At 35.8% G+C, this 23493-nt stretch overlaps 1 protein-coding gene across 1 annotated transcript; it reads left to right on the forward strand.

Annotated features, from left to right (window-relative positions):
- Positions 1 to 339: 339 nt before the first annotated feature.
- LOC133334474 (MAP7 domain-containing protein 1-like) lies at positions 340 to 1609 on the forward strand. The gene is made up of 2 exons (XM_061542768.1): positions 340 to 403; positions 480 to 1609. Exons 1-2 carry the CDS (start codon positions 340 to 342, stop codon positions 1607 to 1609), a joined length of 1194 nt encoding a protein of 397 aa, XP_061398752.1.
- Positions 1610 to 23493: the final 21884 nt, after the last annotated feature.

A 23493-nucleotide genomic window follows, 5' to 3' on the forward strand; every position in this document is an offset into this window, starting at 1 on the left:
AGCGACTGTTTGCCAGACATTTATGCTGATCTCGATCTCACTGTTCTGGATCAATATGCCGATTGTTCTTGTAAATCCGTATTAGCATAGCAGCAACAGTGTAAACTTTCTTCGGAACTTTGACATGGGGTGAGAGGCTGAGGTCATGTGTGTAATGTGATGGGCTTTCTTTCGCATCGTTTACGGCCAACGTTTTTTGAATATAAGCCCACCGGAGAAAGGTAACAATCATCATTCACTCATCGTCTTTCGATCATCAAACAATCGAATAGCGAAAGTTAACTAATTCTCTTAAAATTGAAGGATAACATTTCGCTGGCTATAGTGCAAAGACGCGAAATGAATTTCAAGAGCTGTTTAGTTATTTTGTTGCTGGGTACAGCCGCTACCCTGCAATTGGCTGGTAAGTAGTGAAACACAAAAACACCTTCATATTTTTTTTAACCCCGCAACATTATAATTTGTTTGTGTCTTTGCAGGTGCCAAGGAAATCAAGGGCTACAAACTCTATGCCAAGAATCCACAACAAGCTGAAGGTCGTTATATTGATATTGCCAATAAGTTGGCCTTGTTGAAGGGATCCACCACCACTACCACAGTTCTTCCACCTTCTCTACCCCCAACACCAACTACAACCACCACTGGCACCGGCACCGGTACTGGAACTGCCACTGGTACTGCTACAGGAACTGCAACCGGCACTGGTACCTCTCCAACTGCCACTCCTCCACCACCACCTCCAACCACCGCTACACCACCTCCTCCTCCACCACCACCAACAACTGCTGACTCACCAACCACAGCTGACTCACCAACTGCTGACTCTCCAACCGCTGCCTCCCCTACAGCTGACTCACCAACCGCTGCTTCCCCAACAGCTGACTCACCCACCGCTGCCTCTCCAACTGCTGCCGAACCCACAGCAGCCTCACCAACAGCTGCCGAACCCACAGCAGCCTCACCAACAGCTGCCGAACCCACAGCAGCCTCACCAACTGGCACCGGCACCGCTCCAGCGCCAACAGCCAGAGGAAAGGAAAATGCAGTAGCCCATAATGAAGATGACGATGATGAAGATGAAACCGAAGAAGATAACGAATTGATTGCCGAAGAAAACGACAATGCCTTAGCTGGTAGCGAAGAGGTCGGCCGTGCCACCAACTCCAATGTCCTCTTGAGACGTCGCATCCGTATGCAACGCCGCAAGCGCATCAACCAAATTCGCAGACAGAGACGCCGCATCATCCGCAGACAACGCAAACAACACCGTGCCACCCAGAAACGCCTTCGCCGCATCACACAAAAACTCCGCCGCCGTCTGATGACCCAAAGAGTCAGGCTCCAAAGACGTGGCTCCAAGAGGACCCAAAGGATCGTCAAGAGACAAAGACGCATGCACAAGCGCCATTTGCGCCAACAACGCCGCAATAGAATGCGCAAATTGCGCCAACAACGCAAACAACAAAAACGTTTGATCCGCCGCATCCGTCAATTGCGCAAACGCACCCAAACCATGAAAAGCCGCAGACAAATCAAACAGCTTAGAACTAGATTGCATCGCTTGAACAAGAAGATCGCCAACAGACGCCGTTTTAGACGTCGCAATTAAGTAAGACAATCGATTGGCCCCAAATAAAGATGAGAAACATTACATTAAAAAATATTAGTTTCTTCTTAAATAGCTTAGCGAGGTATATGGGAGGGATAAAGAATGTCAAGGATAATTTATCCTTGAAAAAAATAATCTTTAAAAAATCCACATCTTGTCCGGCACTTGAAAAAATCCACGTCTTGTCCGGCACTTGAAAAAATCCACGCCTTGTCCGGCACTTGAAAAAAATAATCTTTAAAAAATCCACGCCTTGTCCGGCACTTGAAAAAAATAATCTTTAAAAAATCCACGCCTTGTCCGGCACTTGAAAAAAATAATCTTTAAAAAATCCACGCCTTGTCCGGCACTTGAAAAAAATAATCTTTAAAAAATCCACGCCTTGTCCGGCACTTGAAAAAAATAATCTTTAAAAAATCCACGCCTTGTCCGGCACTTGAAAAAAATAATCTTTAAAAAATCCACGCCTTGTCCGGCACTTGAAAAAAATAATCTTTAAAAAATCCACGCCTTGACCGGCACTTGAAAAAATAATCTTTAAAAAATCCACGCCTTGTCCGGCACTTGAAAAAAATAATCTTTAAAAAATCCACGACTTGTCTAAGGCCTCGGAAAATATTCTTTAAAAATTCCACGCCTTGTCCAAGGCCTCGGAAAATAATCTTTAAAAAATCCACGACTTGTCAGGGACTTGAAAAAATAATCTTTAAAAAATCCACGCCTTGTCCGGCACTTGAAAAAAAATCTTTAAAAAATCCACGCCTTGTCCGGCACTTGAAAAAAAATCTTTAAAAAATCCACGCCTTGTCCGGCACTTGAAAAAAAATAATCTTTAAAAAATCCACGCCTTGTCCGGCACTTGAAAAAAATAATCTTTAAAAAATCCACGCCTTGTCCGGCACTTGAAAAAAATAATCTTTAAAAAATCCACGCCTTGTCCGGCACTTGAAAAAAATAATCTTTAAAAAATCCACGCCTTGTCCGGCACTTGAAAAAAATAATCTTTAAAAATTCCACGACTTGTCCGGCACTTTAAAAAAATAATCTTTAAAAAATCCACGCCTTGTCCGGCACTTTAAAAAAATAATCTTTAAAAAATCCACGCCTTGTCCGGCACTTGAAAAAAATAACCTTTAAAAAATCCACGCCTTGTCCGGCACTTGAAAAAAATAATCTTTAAAAAATCCACGCTTTGTCCGGCACTTGAAAAAAATAATCTTTAAAAAATTCACGCCTTGTCCGGCACTTGAAAAAATAATCTTTAAAAAATCCTCGACTTGTCCGGCACTTGAAAAAATAATCTTTAAAAAATCCACGCCTTGTCCGGCACTTGAAAAAAATAATCTTTAAAAAATCCACGCCTTGTCTGGCACTTGAAAAAAATAATCTTTAAAAAATCCACGCCTTGTCTGGCACTTGAAAAAAATAATCTTTAAAAAATCCACGCCTTGTCTGGCACTTGAAAAAAATAATCTTTAAAAAATCCACGCCTTGTCTGGCACTTGAAAAAAAATAATCTTTAAAAAAGCCACGCCTTGTCCGGCACTTGAAAAAATCCACGCCTTGTCCGGCACTTGAAAAAATCCACGCCTTGTCTGGCACTTGAAAAAAAAATCTTTAAAAAATCCACGCCTTGTCTGGCACTTGAAAAAAAAATCTTTAAAAAATCCACGCCTTGTCTGGCACTTGAAAAAAAATCTTTAAAAAATCCACGCCTTGTCCGGCACTTGAAAAAAATAATCTTTAAAAAATCCACGCCTTGTCTGGCACTTAAAAAAAATCTTTAAAAAATCCACGACTTGTCCGGCACTTGAAAAAAATAATCTTTAAAAAATCCACGCCTTGCCTGGCACTTGAAAAAAAAATCTTTAAAAAATCCACGCCTTGTCTGGCACTTGAAAAAATAATCTTTAAAAAATCCACGCCTTGTCTGGCACTTGAAAAAAATAATCTTTAAAAAATCCACGCCTTGTCTGGCACTTGAAAAAAATAATCTTTAAAAAATCCACGCCTTGTCTGGCACTTAAAAAAAATAATCTTTAAAAAATCCACGCCTTATCCGGCACTTGAAAAAAAATAATCTTTAAAAAATCCACGCCTTGTCTGGCACTTAAAAAAAATAATCTTTAAAAAATCCACGCCTTGTCTGGCACTTGAAAAAAATAATCTTTAAAAATCCACGCCTTGTCCGGCACTTGAAAAAAATAATCTTTAAAAAATCCATGCCTTGTCCGGCACTTGAAAAAAAACAATCTTTAAAAAATCCACGCCTTGTCTGGCACTTAAAAAAAATAATCTTTAAAAAATCCATGCCTTGTCCGGCACTTGAAAAAAAACAATCTTTAAAAAATCCACGCCTTGTCTGGCACTTAAAAAAAACAATCTTTAAAAAATCCACGCCTTATCCGGCACTTGAAAAAAAATAATCTTTAAAAAATCCACGCCTTGTCCGGCACTTGAAAAAAAATAATCTTTAAAAAATCCACGCCTTGTCCGGCACTTGAAAAAAATTAATCTTTAAAAAATCCACGCCTTGTCCGGCACTTGAAAAAAATAATCTTTAAAAATCCACGCCTTGTCCGGCACTTGAAAAAAATAATCTTTAAAAAATCCACGCCTTGTCCGGCACTTGAAAAAAAATAATCTTTAAAAAATCCACGCCTTGTCCGGCACTTGAAAAAAATTAATCTTTAAAAAATCCACGCCTTGTCCGGCACTTGAAAAAAATAATCTTTAAAAATCCACGCCTTGTCCGGCACTTGAAAAAAATAATCTTTAAAAAATCCATGCCTTGTCCGGCACTTGAAAAAAAAACAATCTTTAAAAAATCCACGCCTTGTTTGGCACTTGAAAAAAATAATCTTTAAAAAATCCACGCCTTGTCTGGCACTTGAAAAAAATAATCTTTAAAAAATCCACGCCTTGTCTGGCACTTGAAAAAAATAATCTTTAAAAAATCCACGCCTTGTCTGGCACTTGAAAAAAATAATCTTTAAAAAATCCACGCCTTGTCTGGCACTTGAAAAAAATAATCTTTAAAAAATTCACGCCTTGTCCGGCACATTAAAAAAATAACCTTTAAAAAATCCACGCCTTGTCTGGCACTTGAAAAAAATAATCTTTAAAAAATCCACGCCTTGTCTGGCACTTAAAAAAAATAATCTTTAAAAAATCCACGCCTTGTCTGGCACTTGAAAAAAATAATCTTTAAAAAATCCACGCCTTGTCTGGCACTTAAAAAAAATAATCTTTAAAAAATCCACGCCTTGTCTGGCACTTAAAAAAAATAATCTTTAAAAAATCCACGCCTTGTCTGACACTTGAAAAAAATAATTTTTAAAAAATCCACGCCTTGTTTGGCACTTGAAAAAAATAATCTTTAAAAAATCCACGCCTTGTCTGGCACTTAAAAAAAATAATCTTTAAAAAATCCACGCCTTGTCTGGCACTTGAAAAAAATAATCTTTAAAAAATCCACGCCTTGTCTGGCACTTGAAAAAAATAATCTTTAAAAAATCCACGCCTTGTCTGGCACTTGCACTTAAAAAAAATAATCTTTAAAAAATCCACGCCTTGTCTGGCACTTGAAAAAAATAATCTTTAAAAAATCCACGCCTTGTCTGGCACTTAAAAAAAATAATCTTTAAAAAATCCACGCCTTGTCTGGCACTTGAAAAAATAATCTTTAAAAAATCCACGCCTTGTCTGGCACTTGAAAAAATAATCTTTAAAAAATCCACGCCTTGTCTGGCACTTGAAAAAATAATCTTTAAAAAATCCACGCCTTGTCTGGCACTTGAAAAAAAAAATGAAAAAATCTTTGAAAAAATCCACGCCTTGTCTGGCACTTGAAAAAATAATTTTTTAAAAAGCCACGCCTTGTCTGGCACTTCAAAAAAAAAATCTTTAAAAAATCCACGCCTTGTTGGGCACTTGAAGTAATAATATTTAAACCAGTGAGCAGTACAGTATAGTCGGTCGGGGCCGACCATATTATACCCTACACAACTTCCACGAAAATATAACTTTCTGTGGTTCTATATTCTGAGCATGGACAATATTTCGCAATATTTGCACCCTCTTGACCGACTAGAGGTCAACAAATTTCACTATCATTCAGTACATCCCTTCTAATAACTTGTCCATATTCCCATGGTGAAGGGTTGTGTTGTGATGTTCGGCTTTCAATTGTGGCCTATAGATCGACTCGAAAAAAAAACAACAAATAAGTTTTCGGTCCACTTCAACCCAATATTACTATCTTATCATCAAATGAGAATATAGGCGTTGTCCTTGACCACACCTGAACCCTCAAGGAAAATTTCAAAGCGATCAGCTCTATATTTCCTCACTCTTGTGTGGTAATGTTTTACTAAATAATATATGAATACGTACGTACCTGTAAATATTAAAGTGTAACTCCCATATCCGAGTACATACGACCATATAATTGGTATCAATTTAAAGGTGAAGAAATAATAAGGAAAGTAGTAAAGTCGGACTGGGCTGACTATATGATACCATTCACCAATTTGGGTATATTCTACATATGTATCCCGAAAGACGTCGCCTTTTCGAAGGGACATTGACATGGAATAGAACGAACTTAAATATATGATATTTATCTATATCTAAACCGACACACATGAATCCTACCACAATGTGGTGAAGGGTATAAAAATCCACGCATATAATGGTCACGGAAAAATATTATTTACAAAATCCACGCCTATAATGTGGGACTCCATATCACATTTGCCATAGCAAAAACAATAGACCTTCTTTAGTTAAAACCTCTCAAAAATAAAACATTCATTATATAGGATTGTACATCAAAACGTAGACAGAAATGTTCCAAATATCCTAGGAGTAGTAGCAATATATGCCTACAATTCCAATATATAATTTCATAATAATTTCAATATGTAATATCATAATAATTTCAATATTCTCTTTTGCATTTCTCTTCTTTATCTGCCCATCCAACGTTGCCAGTTTTTTTCTCAAATCCTCAAATAAAGATATGCTATCCCCCAAAAATAATTTTTAATCCCCAAAATAATCCCCTAAGATATAATTATATTCTGCTTAAGAAGCTGCTAGAATTTTGTACCACGATGACAATTTTTCATATATCGAAAATAATAAGAATTAGTACACTCGTATATTGTTGGTTCCCGTACAGCAAGTCTATTCCAGACATATACAAAATTTTAATTCATTTGCACATGCTGTTGTATTGAAATGTTTTACCAATTGACGAGAAGAACATTTGATAATAGTTTTAGGTTTGACTGGGTTTAGCACAGCAACACCCTGAGGTAATTACATTTTCTTCCATAACGAATATAAACTGCTTGAAACATCACCTCCAAACATTATCACATTAACTCAAAACATACCTGTTATATTGTTAGCGCAAAATGTCATGTTCAAATCCATTTCCCAAGTTTTTGATTGTATCGTAGTGCCCTAAAAATTCCCAGATCCCCAAACCAAAAATCTAATTCCCATTTCCAAATAAAAATACCCAATTTGGTAATAAATCCCCTAAACCGGCACACTGTGCCCATCCAAAATAATTTAAGAGCAGAGATATGATGAGAACATATTTTTGAATACTTTTTTTTTTTGTTTACCTTCTTACATTTTGTTGGGAGACTTCGCGCGACTTGTTTGCAATGCATCCAATTAACTCCAATATTTTTCTATTAGTTAGAAAGAGATAGACGATTTGATGCATGCATTTTCATTGCCAATTTCGTTTGTGATATTTGCTGAACAATATTTTATTTTGCATTTCTTTCATAATGATACTTTCTAATTATGTATTATTACTAAAACAACGAAACACTATTAAAAATATTTGCCGACAATTATATTAATTCTACATAAAGTGTATTTAGTTTAAATTACTTTGTTTATCGAACAATACACGACGGACAACATCAACAATGCACCCGCGACCAGATTAAAAGGACAACTAACAATAGAGGGGAGACGAAAATATCGGTGAACCTTATTATTAGAAAATGGGAGTAAATAATAATAAATGAGAGGAGCACCAGTGAAAAACCGTTAAGTTCGGCCGGGTCGAACTTTGGATACCCTCCACCATAGATCTACTGATAGGTACTTGAAATAAAAATATAGGGAAAATATGAAAAGTGGACCTATATCGACATTTCTACAAACCGATTATGTAAACCATAATGTAAAATATAAAACAAATTTCAGAAGTTTTTAATGGTTAATATACCCTCAGCTTTATGGCTAAGGAGGGTGTATACACTTTGACACAGTTAAATGGTTCTAGACCCCATGTTTCTTTGGACCAAATTTGTTTCAGAAAATATTACTTCTTCCAAACTTAGTTCAAGTTCGAAGATGGTGAATATCGGTCCACTTCTTCTGGTACCTCCCACACAGGAGATAGGCCTAAATGCGGGTTATAGATCATTATCGAACCTTACGTTCTATTTTTTTTATCTCGATATCCTCCGCAGTAGAAATGATTACAACAGAGCGTTAGAACCAAACCCAAAACGCGGAACAAATCAGAAAACTATTTTAATATAAAACCAGTAAGGAAAGTAGTAAAGTCGGACAGGGCCGCCTATATGATACCCTTCACCACTATGGGTATATTAAACAGGACTATTAACATTAAATTGGATCAAATAAAATATATATGTTTATCTAAATGCCAATCTACCTAGATCTATCCATAAACATGTCATTCGTATGTTACAATGGGACTAAGGGTAGTAAATCGACTTCAAACAAATATAAATAGGTCATCCGTTGGGCTATGTCCGTACTTCTAGAAAACGCAACTACGTAATTCTATGCTCAATTTTGTATATTGTGCAAAATTTAATTTCAATCTGACTAACATGAGGAGTTTGATGCCCAATTTTCTTGAAATCAAGCGAAAATATATATGGAAGCTCTATCCAAGTATTAAGCGATTTCAAACTAACTTGTCAGAGGTTAGTTTATACTAATTTTAGAACCTTTTGTTCCTATCAGCCTATTGGTTCCATGGTTCGTCCATTACTTAAAATCAATCTATAATAAAAGGGAGCTATATCTAAATCTGGACCAATTTTCTCGAAACTTTACAGACATCATTATAGGCTCAATTCAGTACGTTATGCCAAAATTTCGTGCAAATCGAAGGATATATAGGAACTTTGGGGCACCATTTACATGAAATCGGACGAAACTATATATGGTAGCTATATCTAAATCTGGACCGATTTTCTCGAAACTTGGCAGACATCATTCTAGGCTCAATTCAGTACGTTATGCCCAATTTCGTACAAATCGAAAGATATATAGGGATTTTGGGGCATCATTTACATGAAATCGGAAGAAACTATATATGGGAGCTATATCTAAATCTGGGCCGATTTTCTCGAAACTTGGCAGACATCATTCCAGGCTCAATTCAGTACGTTATGCCAAATTTCGTGCAAATCGAAAGATATATAGGGACTTTGGTGCACCATTTACATGAAATCGGACGAAACTATATATGGGAGCTATATCTAAATCTGAACCGATTTTCACGAAGCTTTACAGACATCATTATAGGCTCAATTCAGTACGTTATGCCAAATTTTGTGCAAATCGAAAGATATATAGGGACTTTGGGGCACCATTTACATGAAATCGGACTAAACTATATATGGGAGCTATATCTAAATCTGGACCGATTTTCACGAAACTTTACAGACATCATTATAGGCTCAATTCAGTACGTTATGCCAAATTTCGTGCAAATCGAAAGATATATAGGGACTTTGGGGCACCATTTACATGAAATCGGACGAAACTATATATGGGAGCTATATCTAAATCTGGACCGATTTTCACGAAACTTGGCAGACATCATTCTAGACCTAAATGATTAGGCTGTACCAAATTTCGTGCAAATCGAAGTATATATAGGGGCCGTTTACATTAAATCGGTTAAATATATATATGGGAGCTATATCTAAATGTGAACCGATTTTTCCCAATTTCAATAGGGTTCGTCCTTGGGCCAAACAAATGACCTGTGCCAAATTTCATCCAATTCGGATCATAAATGCGACCTGTACTTTGTTTACAATTTAACATGGACAGACAGACAGACGGACGGACATGCATAAATCGACTTAGAAAGTGATTCTATGCATATTCTCAAAAGGAACCATGGGTCTATCTCGATTATTTTTGCCTGTTACAAACATATGCACAAAGACATAATACCCTGTACCACAGTGTGGCGAAGGGTATAAAAAGGGGTTATATGGGGACTACCCACAAAAGGGGGCGAATATTAATAATTTTTGGTGTGGAGATTTCTTACCACATACGAATACAAAATACCAAATTGCAGAGAATTTGGTAGAAAAACGCGCTCAAGAACCCCAAAATATCGAAAATTGGGGGTACCCTTATATGGGGGCTATCCGAAAAAATGGACCTATATTTATAATTTTTATTGTAGAAATTTGCTACCCATAAGAACTCAAAGTACTAAATAATAGCCAATTCGATTAAAAAATGCGATCAAAACCCCCAAAATACGGAAATTTGGGGGGTACCGTTATATGGGGGCTACCAGAAAATGTGGACCGATATTTATAATTTTTAGTTTAGATATTTGGGACAGAAATTTCAGAGAATTCGGTTGAAAAACGCGCTCAAGAACCCCAAAATACTGAAAATTGGGGGTACCCTTATATGGGGGCTATCCGCAAAAATGGATCTATATTTATAATTTTTTATGAAGAGATTTTGTACCTATTAGGAAATCAAAATACTAAATTACAGCCAATTCGGTGGAAAAATACGATCAAAACCCCCAAAATACTGAAAATTAGGAGGTACCGTTATATGGGGGCTACCAGAAAAAACCTATAGATCTATTAATTTTTTGGACCTAGTGTACTAAATTTCAGCGTATTCGGTTGAAAAACGAGCTCAAGAACCCCAAAATACCGAAAATTTGGAGGTACTGGTATATGGGAGCTATGCCTAAACGTGGACCGATATATCCCATCTTCGAACTAGACCTGCCTGCAGACAAAAGACAACCCTATGCAAAATTTCAGAACCCTATCTCAATTCCGTGATTACAACAGACGGACGGACAAGGCTAGATCGTCTTAGAATTTTACCCTGTTCAAGAATATATATACTTTATAGGGTCGGAAATGAATATTTCGATGAGTTACAAACGGAATGACAAAATTAATATACCCTCCATACTATGGTGGAGGGTATAAAAACAGATCGATGCAGACCAATGATAAATTATTATTTACGGTTTCAGCTGCATTTTCAAATTGATGGGGCTGTAATTTGAATTACTTCTCAATAAAAAACTTGTGTTAAATAAAATGGACTGTGTGTTTTTTGCTATCATTTGTTCCTTTCTTAGGTTAGTGGGAATTACGTGGTTTCGTTTGTTTGTTTTTTGTGAAATAGGAACAAAAAAGGTATAAAAAGCATTGATAATCATGATTGAACAATTTGCATGACCTACCAACCAATGCAATTAATTTTCCATACATGTTCATCAGTTTGTATGTATCTATCAATCTCCGCTCTCAATTATTATCTTCATACTCCCATTCTTTCACTCCCTTTTCTAATTAGGTGGTTTACTAAGATTCTTGTATCCACTCCATTGTTAGTTGTTCCTTTAATCTGGTCGCGCGTGTATTGTTAGTGTCCGCGGTCGTATAACATTTCGATAAAAAAGTGGTTTAAACTAAATACTTTATATAAAAGTATTATATAAATATGTATGTACATATGCCAGTGATTATTTCCAATAAAGTGTTCTGTTGTTTTAGTAATAAATAATTTAGAAAGTGTTATGTTGAAAAAAAAAAATACAAAATAAAATAGTGCTCGGCAAACATAATAAACGAAATTGTCAAATAAAATGCATGCATGAAATCTTCTATCTCTTTCTAACCAGTGTCATTCTATTGGAGTTTATTGTGTACAATGTAAACAAGTGGTAAGCAAAAAAAAAAAAAAACAAAAGTAAGAGTATGCAAAAAAACCATATCATTTGATCATTGCTCTCAATTTATTGTGGAGATGTACTCAGTGTTATTATTTTATCAAATGTGAGCAAAGTAGTGAAAGTGGAATGCGTAAGAGAATATTGAAATTACTATGTTTGTACTAGAGGTGTGCAAAAAGAGAGGAGAGTAAAGGAGAAACCGCCATATGAAATGTCTTACAAAAAGAGAACGCAGAGAACGAGCTCATTGATACATGCAAAACACGGGCACCAGTTTCCATGGTTGCCCAGGATTATTTTATACCCTTCACCACACTGTGGTACAGGGTATTATGTCTTTGTGCATATGTTTGTAACAGGCAAAAGGAAACGAGATAGACACATGGTTCCTTTTGCGAATATGCATAGAATCACTTTTTAAGTCGATTTATGCAAGTCCGTCCGTCCGTCTGTCTGTCCATGTTAAATTGTAAACAAAGTACAGGTCGCATTTATGATTCGAATTGGATGAAATTTGGCACAGCTCATTTATTTGGCTCAAGGACGAACCCTATTGAAATTGGAAAAAATTCGGTTAAGATTTAGATACAGCTCCCAAATATATTTTCATCCGATTTAAGGTGCACTAAAGTCCCTAAATATCTTTCGATTTTCACGAAAATTGGCCCAGCATATTGAATTCAGCCTAGAATAAAGTGTATGTTTCGCGAAAAACGAAATGATGTGCGCTAAGTTTCGTGAAAATCGGTCCAGATTCAGATATAGTCCTATATACAGTGGTGGTCACGTAATTAAAACATTTGTTGTGGTGAACATTTTTTGATTTTGATTTTTAATTCAGAACACTTTCATATATTGCACTTAAGAGATTTAGTGTGAAAATAGAAAATTATTGCGTGCTATTTTTCCATAATTCTTATTCCCATTGGAGCCTACAGATCGACGTGAAAAAAAAAACACAAAAAAAAAGTTCTCGGTCCACTTCATCACAATATAATTATCTGATCGTCACCGAAAATTTTAGGCGTTATTCTTGACCATAACTGGAACTTCATGGAACATTTTAAAGCCATCAGAGCTATATTTCCGCCCTCTAGTGTGGTAAAGGGTTACTAAATAATATCTGAATACCTGTAAATGTTTAAGTGTAACTCCCACATCTGAGTACATACGACCATATTGTTGGTATCAATTTAAAGGTCAACCACTGCCCTTGAATATACCAACAACTTTTCGGGTCTATGTCCTTCAGGGGTAAATCTATACGCTATAGAATACAAATTTTTGTAATTTTTCACACAAAAGTCAGGGTCCATTTGACCCGTAAATATTGACCGATCCTTATCAAAACAGGCATGCTTATTCTTTGGCCCGATCCCCTTCTCTATGTAAAAATTCCCGATGTTTGAGTCATAATTGCGGCCTCTAGAGCGACCAGAAAACCCGATAGAAATTAAGTATTTGGTCCATTTCATCCCCTAGATATTAACCGATCTTTACCAAATAGGGGTCTTCATTGGCCAGAACCAATCCTACATGCAAAATTTCGTGAAGAAAACCAGTAAGGAAAGCAGTAAAGTCGGACGGGGCCGACTATATGATACCCTTCACCACTTTGGGTATATTCAACAGATGAATCATAACAGACGTCGAATTTTTGAAGGACCATTAACATGAAAATGGATCCATAAATATGTCATTCTGTAACCTACACTAAAGTTTTCATTTGGTCAGATATAGGGTTGCTTCTTACAATGGGACAAAATTATATAAAGCAATGTAAAGGGAATGTATTATAGTAACTACAGTTCATTGTACCAATTGTGTGGAAATCAGACAAACTTTGGGTCTTTAGTGCACAATTTACACACACTCGGAAGAAAAAATATATAGGAGCTATATCTAAATCTGAACCGATTTTCACGAAACTTCTAGACCTTATTCATTACGCAATACCAAATTTCGTGCAAATCGAAATATATATAGGGACTTTGGTGCAACATTTACATTAAATCGGACAAAATTATATATGGGAGCTATATCTACATCTGGGCCGATTTTCAGTAAACTTAACACACATCATTCTAGACGTAATTCATTACGATATGCCAAATTTCGTGCAAATCGAAGGATATATAGGGACTTTGGCGCACCATTTACATAAAATCGGACGAAACTATATATGGGAGCTATATCTAAATCTGGACCGATTTTCTCAAAACTTGGCAGACATCACTCTAGGCTCAACTCAGTACGTTATGCCGAATTTCGTGCAAATCGAAATATATATAGGGATTTTGGTGCACCATTTACATGAAATCGGACGAAACTATATATGGGAGCTATATCTAAATCTGGACCAATTTTCTCGAAACTTCGTAGACATCATTCTAGACTCAATTCAGTACGTTATGCCCAATTTCGTGCAAATCGAAAGATATATAGCGACTTTGGTGCACCATTTACATGAAATCGAACGAAACTATATATGGGAGCTATATCTAAATCTGGACCGATTTTCACGAAACTTGGCAGACATCATTCTAGACTCAATTCAGTACGTTATGCCCAATTTCGAGCAAATCGAAATATATATAGCGACTTTGGTGCACCATTTACATGAAATCGGACGAAACTATATATGGGAGCTATATCTAAATCTGGACCGATATTCTCGAAACTTGGCAGACACCACTCGAGGCTTAATTCAGTACGTTATGCCAAATTTCGTGCAAATCGAAAGATATATAGGGACTTTGGGGCACTATTTACATGAAATCGGACGAAACTATATATGGGAGCTATATCTAAATCTTGACCGATTTTCACGAAACTTGGCAGACATCATTCTAGACCTAATTCATTATGCTGTACCAAATTTCGTGCAAATCGAAAGATATATAGGGACCGTTTACATTAAATCGGTTAAATATATATATGGGAGCTATATCTAAATCTGAACCGATTTTTCCCAATTTCAATAGGGTTCGTCCTTGGGCCAAACAAATGAGCTGTGCCAAATTTCATCCAATTCGGATCATAAATGCGACCTGTACTTTGCTCACAAAAATACATGGACAGACAGACGGACGGACGGACATACATAAATCGACTTAGAAAGTGATTCTATGCATATTCTCAAAAGGAACCATGTGTCTATCTCGTTTCCTTTTGCCTGTTACAAACATATGCACAAAGACATAATACCCTGTACCACAGTGTGGTGAAGGGTATAAAAATTGTGAAAAAATCTGTAAAATCTATCAAAATTTCCAAAAATTTGTACAGTACACCTAACATTCAGAAAATCACCCTAATTATAGAAAATAAAGGTCCGAATGTACCAGAAGTTGTAGGAATTAGTAGAAAACCATAAATAATTCTCAATATAAATAAATATAAAAACTCAAAAAATTGGAATTAACCTAAAGGAACGATTCGACTTCGATAGTCTTGAAGAAGGCCGGAATATGTTTGCAGTATGTGAGAAAATACCGATTGATATTGGCATTTATTATATCAAATCGATTGTTCGAGTAGTACGGATTATATTTTATCAAAAAATATATCAGTCACAACGGAACGAACAGAGATCAACGCCTATGATGACGAGTAAAAGTTTCTGGCACACAGCAGCATGTTTGATGGTCAACTCTTGACCCTTAAAACTATTAAACATGACAATATTTTTTTTTTAATAATATTTTTTAATCTATTTTACCCTCAAAGCCAAAAAATTTACAGTTTGACAAATATTTGAAGTCTTGTGTTGAGCATCAAAAATGCTGCTGTGTGCCAGCAGCCAACAGAGATCAACGCCAACATACGCGTTCTATTTTCACACTAAATCCCTTAAGTGCAGTATATCGAAATACTTCCAACGAATCGAGGGCTGATCAAAACATTTTTACCACGGTAAATGTTTTAATTACGTGACCACCACTGTATATTTCGTCCGATTTAATGTAAATGGTGCACCAACGTCCGAATATATTTTTCGATTTGCACGAAATTTGGCACAGCGTACTGAATTGAAGATCCGTTCAGATTTAGATAGAGCTCCCATATATATTTTCGTCCGATTTTACATAAATGTTGCACCAAACTCCTAGTGTTTGTCCGATTAACACGAAATTTTGCACAACGTATAGAATAAAGACTTGAATGACGTTATTGCGTTCTATTGAAATTGATGCAGATGCAGCCATAGCGTTCCATATGTATTTCGAAGGGGTGTCTGATTGAAATTAAATTTTTTAACAGTGCGGTACGCAGGCTACTCTAAATCTGCCCGAATGAAATTAACTGTATCATAGGTTGGAGAAAGACATGAGTATGTTCCTTCGGGGGAACATTTATATACAATTGTAAGGCTACGCATGGTACAATAATACAAGGTAGGACAGCTTGAGGTGAATAACAAAAAAGCAACTATGCACGTGTGGCCCCTTCTGCCAAAATTAAAATAAATATACGCAACAAGTATTTGTATTTATTTTACATTTTTTCAACACAAAACAAATTATTTTGAATTTATTTGACATATTATTCAAAACAATACACACACATACACAAAATATGTATTTTGATTTGATTGAACAAGCCACCTTGAGAAAAATTGTAATCAGTTGGCAGCTGTGCCCTACCTTGTAATAATTGTGATGTCGGGCCCGTCCGACTTTACTACTTTCCTTTAAAGAAATTTTGCAATTCAAGAAAAAGATGACAAAGATGGCCGTTTCTGGTCCATCGCTCCTGGGCGATGTTTTCCGATTTTATCGACATTTTCGCCTTTGTCAAAAAAGCTAAAAAAATGTCCCGTTTTTCTCTTTGTACACTTCCATTTTTAAGACCCTGTAACGAAAAACTGAATGCACCAAACAAAAAACAGTAAAATATTTATAACCTACACAACTATGTTGTCAGGGTATTATAGCTTTGTGCAGCCCAAAAAGTTTGTAACGCCGCGAAATATTGGTCCTAGACCCACCTTTAAGTATACCGATCGTCATATCTCGACTAGCTGAGTCGATCTAGACATGTGTGTCCGTCGTCTGTCCATCCTGGCCAATGAAGACCCCTATTGTTTTTGGGAAAGATCGGTTAATATTTAGGGGATGAAATGGACCAAATACTAAATTTTTGTCGGTTTTTCTGGTCGCTCCAGAGGCCGCAGTTATAGTCCGAATATCGTGAAATTTTGCTTGGAGAGGGAGATCCGGCCAAAGAATAAGCATGCCTGTTTTGATAAAGATCGGTCAATATTTAGCGGGTCAAATGGACCCTGACTTTTGTGTTTTACAAAATTTGTATTCTATAGCGTATATATTTACCCCTGAAGGACATAGAACCGAGAAATAGATATTATATCCAAGAGGAGTGGTTGATCTTTAAATTAATACCAATTATATTGTTGTATGTGCTCGGATGTGGGAGTTACACATAAATATTTACAGGTATCTCCGTATTCGTATATTATTTAGTAACCCATTATCACTCTAGAGAGCGGAACTATAGTGCTGATCGATTTGAAATGTTCCGTAAGGCTCCAGTTATGGTTAAGGACAACGCCTATAATTTTCGGTGATGATCAGATAATAATTTTGGGATGAATTGGACCGCAAACTTAGGCCACAAATGAAAGCCGAACATCACAACACAACCCACGGCGAAGGGAATCTGTACAAAAGCTGTACTGAATACTCGTAATATTCGGAAAATATGCCAGTGTGAGGAAGAGGTGCTGTTTACCTCTAATCGGACAAGAGGGTGCAAATATCACGAAATATTGCCCAGACTCGGAATAAACATCCCCAGAAAATTTAAGTTCCGTGGTAATTGTGTAGTTGTATCGTATGGTCCGCCCCGTCCGACTTTATTGTTCCGCTCACTGGTTTTTTATTGCGAAATTTCACCCTTCCAAAGATCATAAACCTGAAAGTGTTTGATCGATACTTTACGACAAATCTACCGAAAAAGAATGGATTTATTTTTCCCCAACCTATTATATATTTTTTTATACAAGTTATTATGGTATTGGGATTAAAAAGAAGAATGAAGCTTGAGTCGTCAACTGCGGCATGAAGGTTACTATATATTACTGTGTTATAGTGTTATATATACTATTTACTACTGTTAGATAAAGTCTTTTATTTCATATGTATAATTTAAGGGGGCCCCCATTCTCGGTAGATTTGATATAATTTGAATATACACTAATTAAAGAATGTCCCTACAAAATTTCAAGTGAAAATCTGAAGGACTCTTGAAGATATAGCCGATTTATTGCGTCAGCATCAAGTGACGGCTGAAGGGCTTCTCAAACTTTAAACGCGTTTTTCTCCAAACATCGTTTTTGCGAATGGCGGGCACGACAACTCAAAAACTAATAACCCAATCGATTCCAAATTTTGCAACGTTTCTCTGTGAGTGTATAGCTGTCGTATGAACTAGGATAAAGCCAATCGGTTAATATCTTCCTTATTTTTTAACTTGGTTTTTCGTCAAAAATCGGCGATTTTCCAAAAATATTTTTTCAAAGGTCCACCATTTTGTTAATTTTAGAGCGAAGTTAATAATCCTAGTTCATACGAGAGCCAGACATATACTCTTTCTAACACCGTTGTAATTTTCGGATTCCGATGTTCCAGTTAGGAGTTATCATGCCCGCCATCAAAAATAAAGACTTTTCTTTAATTACAAAAAACAACAACAAAACAATAACAAACATTTTTTGTAAATTATTTTTCTTCTCTTCTAAATCTTCAATTATATATGTGCAAAGTTACAAACCTTAACAAGCATTGGTATTGATTTCCCGGCCCATTGAAAATCTTGAAAAATTTCAATCGAGAATGGGGGGGGGGTTCCCTTAAGAGTACAAAAAATTAAGTATCAAGAGTTTTGACATGGTTTTCAGAAGTTATCAATTATGGGGATGACTCCCGGGCATATAAGGACCTCAGAAATATAAATTCGTCAAAGGTTAAGTTTTTGAGTTCTGGTGCCAGACCAGATATTTTAACCTCCAAATATTCTACAAAAATGTGGCTCATATATATATATATATATATATATATATATATTCATCATTCCACTTTATTCGATCCTTACTCAAAAAACCTTATATGAATATACACTAATTAATTGCGTGTACGTACTAGATTATGAAGTAGTGTCGTTTGAAATATTTATACCCTTCACCACGCTGTGGTACAGGGTATTATGTCTTTGTGCATATGTTGGTAACAGGCAAAAATAATCGAGATATACACATGTTTACTTTTGTGAATATGCATCGAATCACTTTCTGAGTGGTTTTATGCATGTCCGTCCGTCTGTCTGTCGATGTAAAATTGTAAACAAAGTACAGGTCGCATTTATAATCCGAATTGGATGCAATTTGGCACAGGCCACTTATTTGGCCCAATGACGAACCCTATTGAAATTGGGAAAAATCGGTTCAGATTTAGATATAGCTCCCATATATATTTTCGTCCGATTTAATGTAAACGGTCCCTATATATCTTTCGATTTGCACGAAATTTGGTACAGCGTAATCAATTTGGTCTAGAATGATGTGTGTTAGGTTTCCTGAAAATCGGTTCAGATTTGGATATAGCTCCCATATATATTTTCGTCCGATTTAAGGCAAATGGTTTAACAAAATCTCTATATATACTTCGATTTGCACGAAATTTGGCATAGGGTACTGAATTAAGTCGAGAACGATGCTTGTTAAATTTTGTGAACATCGGTTAAGATTTAGATATAGCTCCCATATATATGTTCGTCCGATTTTAGGTAAATAGTGCACCAAAGTCCCTTTATATGCTTCGATTTGCACAAAATATGACTTAGCGTACTAAATTGGCTCTAGAATGATGAGTGGTGAGTTTCGGGAAAATCGGTCTAGATTTCGATATAGCTCCCATATATATGTTCGTCCGATTTTATGTGAATGGTGCACCAAGGTTTCTGTATATATTCATCGATTTGCACAAAATTTGGCATAGCGTACTGAATTAAGTCTAGAATGATGTGTTAATTATCGGTTCAGATTTAGATATAGCTCCCACATATAGATTATATTTTTAACAACGCGGCGTACCGAATAGCGTGTATCAATTTTTCTATCAATAGTTTTCCATAAATTTCCCCATAGTACGCAGACGGCTCTAAATCTGCTCGAATGAAATTAAAGTTAGAATAGGTTGAAGAAAGAGGAAGCATATACATGATATTGTTAGGATACATATGTACAATATACCCGAAGTGGTGGGTATCATATAGTCGGCCCCGTCCAACTTTACTACTTTCCTTACTGGCTATATTTATTTTATCACACTATGACAAAAACACGATAATAAAATTTATTTCCAGGAGATAGATCCGAATCAATAATTTTTAACCGGATTTTCAGATAAAAAAACCGATTTTTATGATATTATTAAACCAATTAAACTCGCCATTTAAAAACATTTGAAAGACAAACACATTGTTGACACATAGAAAAAATTTAGAGTTACCAGAAAAAAAAATTAAAAGTGACCTATGGTGATTTTTTCCTCTAGTTGCTTAATATACTTGTAAAGGGATTTAATCCCCATATGAACTTTTCCACTCCAGACCCTGACCAGGGCTTGTCTCACAGTGTTATCGTTATTTTGCCTTTTAAGGGCATTCAACACAAATAATTATTTAATTACCTTTTTGGGGAACTCCTAAATGTATGCTACATTTTATAATAAAAACATAAAACATTAGATTCTAATAAATAACTGGGTGTTTCAAATACAAGCATTAGTTAAGGCCCCATTCCAAATACACCTTAGTATCTTCAATGTTCTTATATACTCGTATTAATATCGTAATCATGTACAAAAGATAACTGATTGATGAACAGACAGTTAAACAAGCAGTCAGTCGTATCGTACAGATTTGGGACGGACATACCCACACACACACAGAAAATTTTGTGACATCGATGCCTGTCGATGTTGTTGAGAGCATTTTAATATTGTTCCTCCTATCAATGGCATAAAAAATGTCTCGACTTAATGTCTCGTCGAGATGTCAACCAGAGTAGAGTAAGTAAAACATGTGTGCAATAGAGAAAAACTGACTGAATAATACATTGTAGATGAAATTACAGGAACGTAGGCGAAATTGGGAACGAAAAAATTGTAACTTGCATACCGAATTTTGGTACCACATTTTGGACAGTTGGTATTTGGTAGAAGAATGCTTTTTAATGTCAATGTTTCAATGTTTTCCAAATGGGTCTCAGGGTTCTATGAATGATTTTCACAGAAAAAATAGGCCATAAGAAGTCTATTCGATATATTAGGCTTGATCAAAGAGGGCCTCATGAGATCAGTTCCTTAAAATGAGTAATGTTTCTTTATAGATGACTGATATGTGGATTTTTATACCCTTCACCACACTGTGGTACAGGGTATTATGTCTTTGTACATACGTTTGTAACAGGCCAAAGGAAACGACATAGACACACGGTTCCTTTTGAGAATACGCATAGAATCACTTTCTAAGCCGATTTATGGATGTTCGTCTGTCTGTCTGTCCATGTTAACTTGTAAGCATTTATAATTCGAATTGAATGAAATTCGGCACAGTTGATTTATTGAAATTGGAAAAATCGGTTCAGATTCAAATATAGCTATATATAGCTATATATAGGTAAATGGTCACACAGATGCATACATAAATTGATGTACAAATAATAACTGATTGATGAACAGACAGTTAAACAAGCAGTCAGTCGTATCGTACAGATTTGGGACGGACATACCCACACACACACAGAAAATTTTGTGACATCGATGCCTGTCGATGTTGTTGAGAGCATTTTAATATTGTTCCTCCTATCAATGGCATAAAAAATGTCTCGACTTAATGTCTCGTCGAGATGCCAACCAGAGTAGAGTAAGTAAAACATGTGTGCAATAGAGAAAAACTGACTGAATAATACATTGTAGATGAAATTACAGGAACGTAGGCGAAATTGGGAACGAAAAAATTGTAACTTGCATACCGAATTTTGGTACCACATTTTGGACAGTTGGTATTTGGTAGAAGAATGCTTTTTAATGTCAATGTTTCAATGTTTTCCAAATGGGTCTCAGGGTTCTATGAATGATTTTCACAGAAAAAATAGGCCATAAGAAGTCTATTCGATATATTAGGCTTGATCAAAGAGGGCCTCATGAGATCAGTTCCTTAAAATGAGTAATGTTTCTTTATAGATGACTGATATGTGGATTTTTATACCCTTCACCACACTGTGGTACAGGGTATTATGTCTTTGTACATACGTTTGTAACAGGCCAAAGGAAACGAGATAGACACACGGTTCCTTTTGAGAATACGCATAGAATCACTTTCTAAGCCGATTTATGGATGTTCGTCTGTCTGTCTGTCTGTCCATGTTAACTTGTAAGCATTTATAATTCGAATTGAATGAAATTCGGCACAGTTAATTTATTGAAATTGGAAAAATCGGTTCAGATTCAAATATAGCTATATATATTTTCGTCCGATTTAAGGTAAATGGTGCACCAAAGTCCCTAAATATCTTTCGATTTGCACGAAATTTCGCACAGCGTACTGCGTTAAGCCTATAATGATGTGTGTTAAGTTTCGTGAAAATCGGTTCAGATTTAAATAAATCTCCCATATATAGTTTCGTCCGATTTTATGTAAATGGTGCACCAAAGTCCCTATGTATCCTTCGATTTGCACGAAATTTGGCATAAAGTACTGAATTGAGCCTTGAGTGATGTCTGCCAAGTTTCGAGAAAATCGGTCCTGATTTAGATATAGCCCCCATTTATAGTTTCGTCCGATTTGATGTAAATGGTGCACCAAAGTCCCTGAATATCTTTCGATTTGCACGAAATTTTGTACAGCCTACTGAATTAAGCCTGGAATGATGTGTACTAAGTTTCGTGAAAATGGTTGTGATATAGCTCCCATATATAGTTTCGTCCGATTTTATATAAATGGTCCACCTTGATATTACATTTTAAATCGTGAGCTATGCCAAATAGCGTGTGTAAAGTTTGCGTTAAATCTATTTGCGAAATTTAGAATGGGTTGCAGAATGGCATGTGTTGGGTTTGATGTTAGTCGGTTTATTTGTAGATAAATATCAAATAATTAAAATATATATAGTAGACCTCTACAAGAGTTTTATCTGTTTGGAAGGCATATATAAAACTTTCCGATGTTTCAATAATACTTTGGAATTGAATACCTCTATAGGGTCCTAAATGCGTATATTCTCCTAAGTTCTGAAGACGTATTGGCTTGATTATGTATAAAACCCTGAATAGAAAATGCCTTTCATAACAAGATATGTATAAACTACCTCTGATTGCTACGCACCTGACATGATAACGTCATTGCTTAAATCATTTTTAAAACTTCTACTTAAAAAATGTATGTGTTTCTACATGTGTTCATCCCACTTTACCGTTTTCCATTGATATGTCGTCTTCGTCAAAAAATCAAAAATAAATATTTTGTCATCAAAAATATTGATGTGTACGTACAACTTTACGGTATTTAGTTTTGATTTAATATGCCAATATCTGATGAACCCAACAAAAAACTTATATTCATGAGCGTTTTTCATACATTGAATTTCATTGAAGGACATATAAGGCAAATTTAAATAAACATTTGTTTTTGCCAAATCATAAGAAATAGTATTTTGCAAATGTCAATGACAACAGAATGAGAATTGTACAGCCAACTTAGAGTGGAATGCAACAACTGCAAATAACTGCGAAGGACAAACTCCACCACTCTTGTAAGGAATGTGTGAAAT

The sequence above is a fragment of the Musca vetustissima genome, unplaced genomic scaffold (genome assembly GCF_032173495.1).
Source record: "Musca vetustissima isolate MV318-11 ecotype Yass unplaced genomic scaffold, APGP_CSIRO_Mvet_v1 utg34639, whole genome shotgun sequence".
NCBI lineage: Eukaryota > Metazoa > Arthropoda > Insecta > Diptera > Muscidae > Musca > Musca vetustissima.

Coding starts and splice junctions, on each gene's coding strand:
- LOC133334474 (XM_061542768.1), top strand. CDS start 340: ATGAATTTCAAGAGCTGTTTAGTTATTTTGTTGCTGGGTACAGCCGCT. Junction 404..479: donor CGCTACCCTGCAATTGGCTG/GTAAGTAGTGAA, acceptor GTGTCTTTGCAG/GTGCCAAGGAAATCAAGGGC.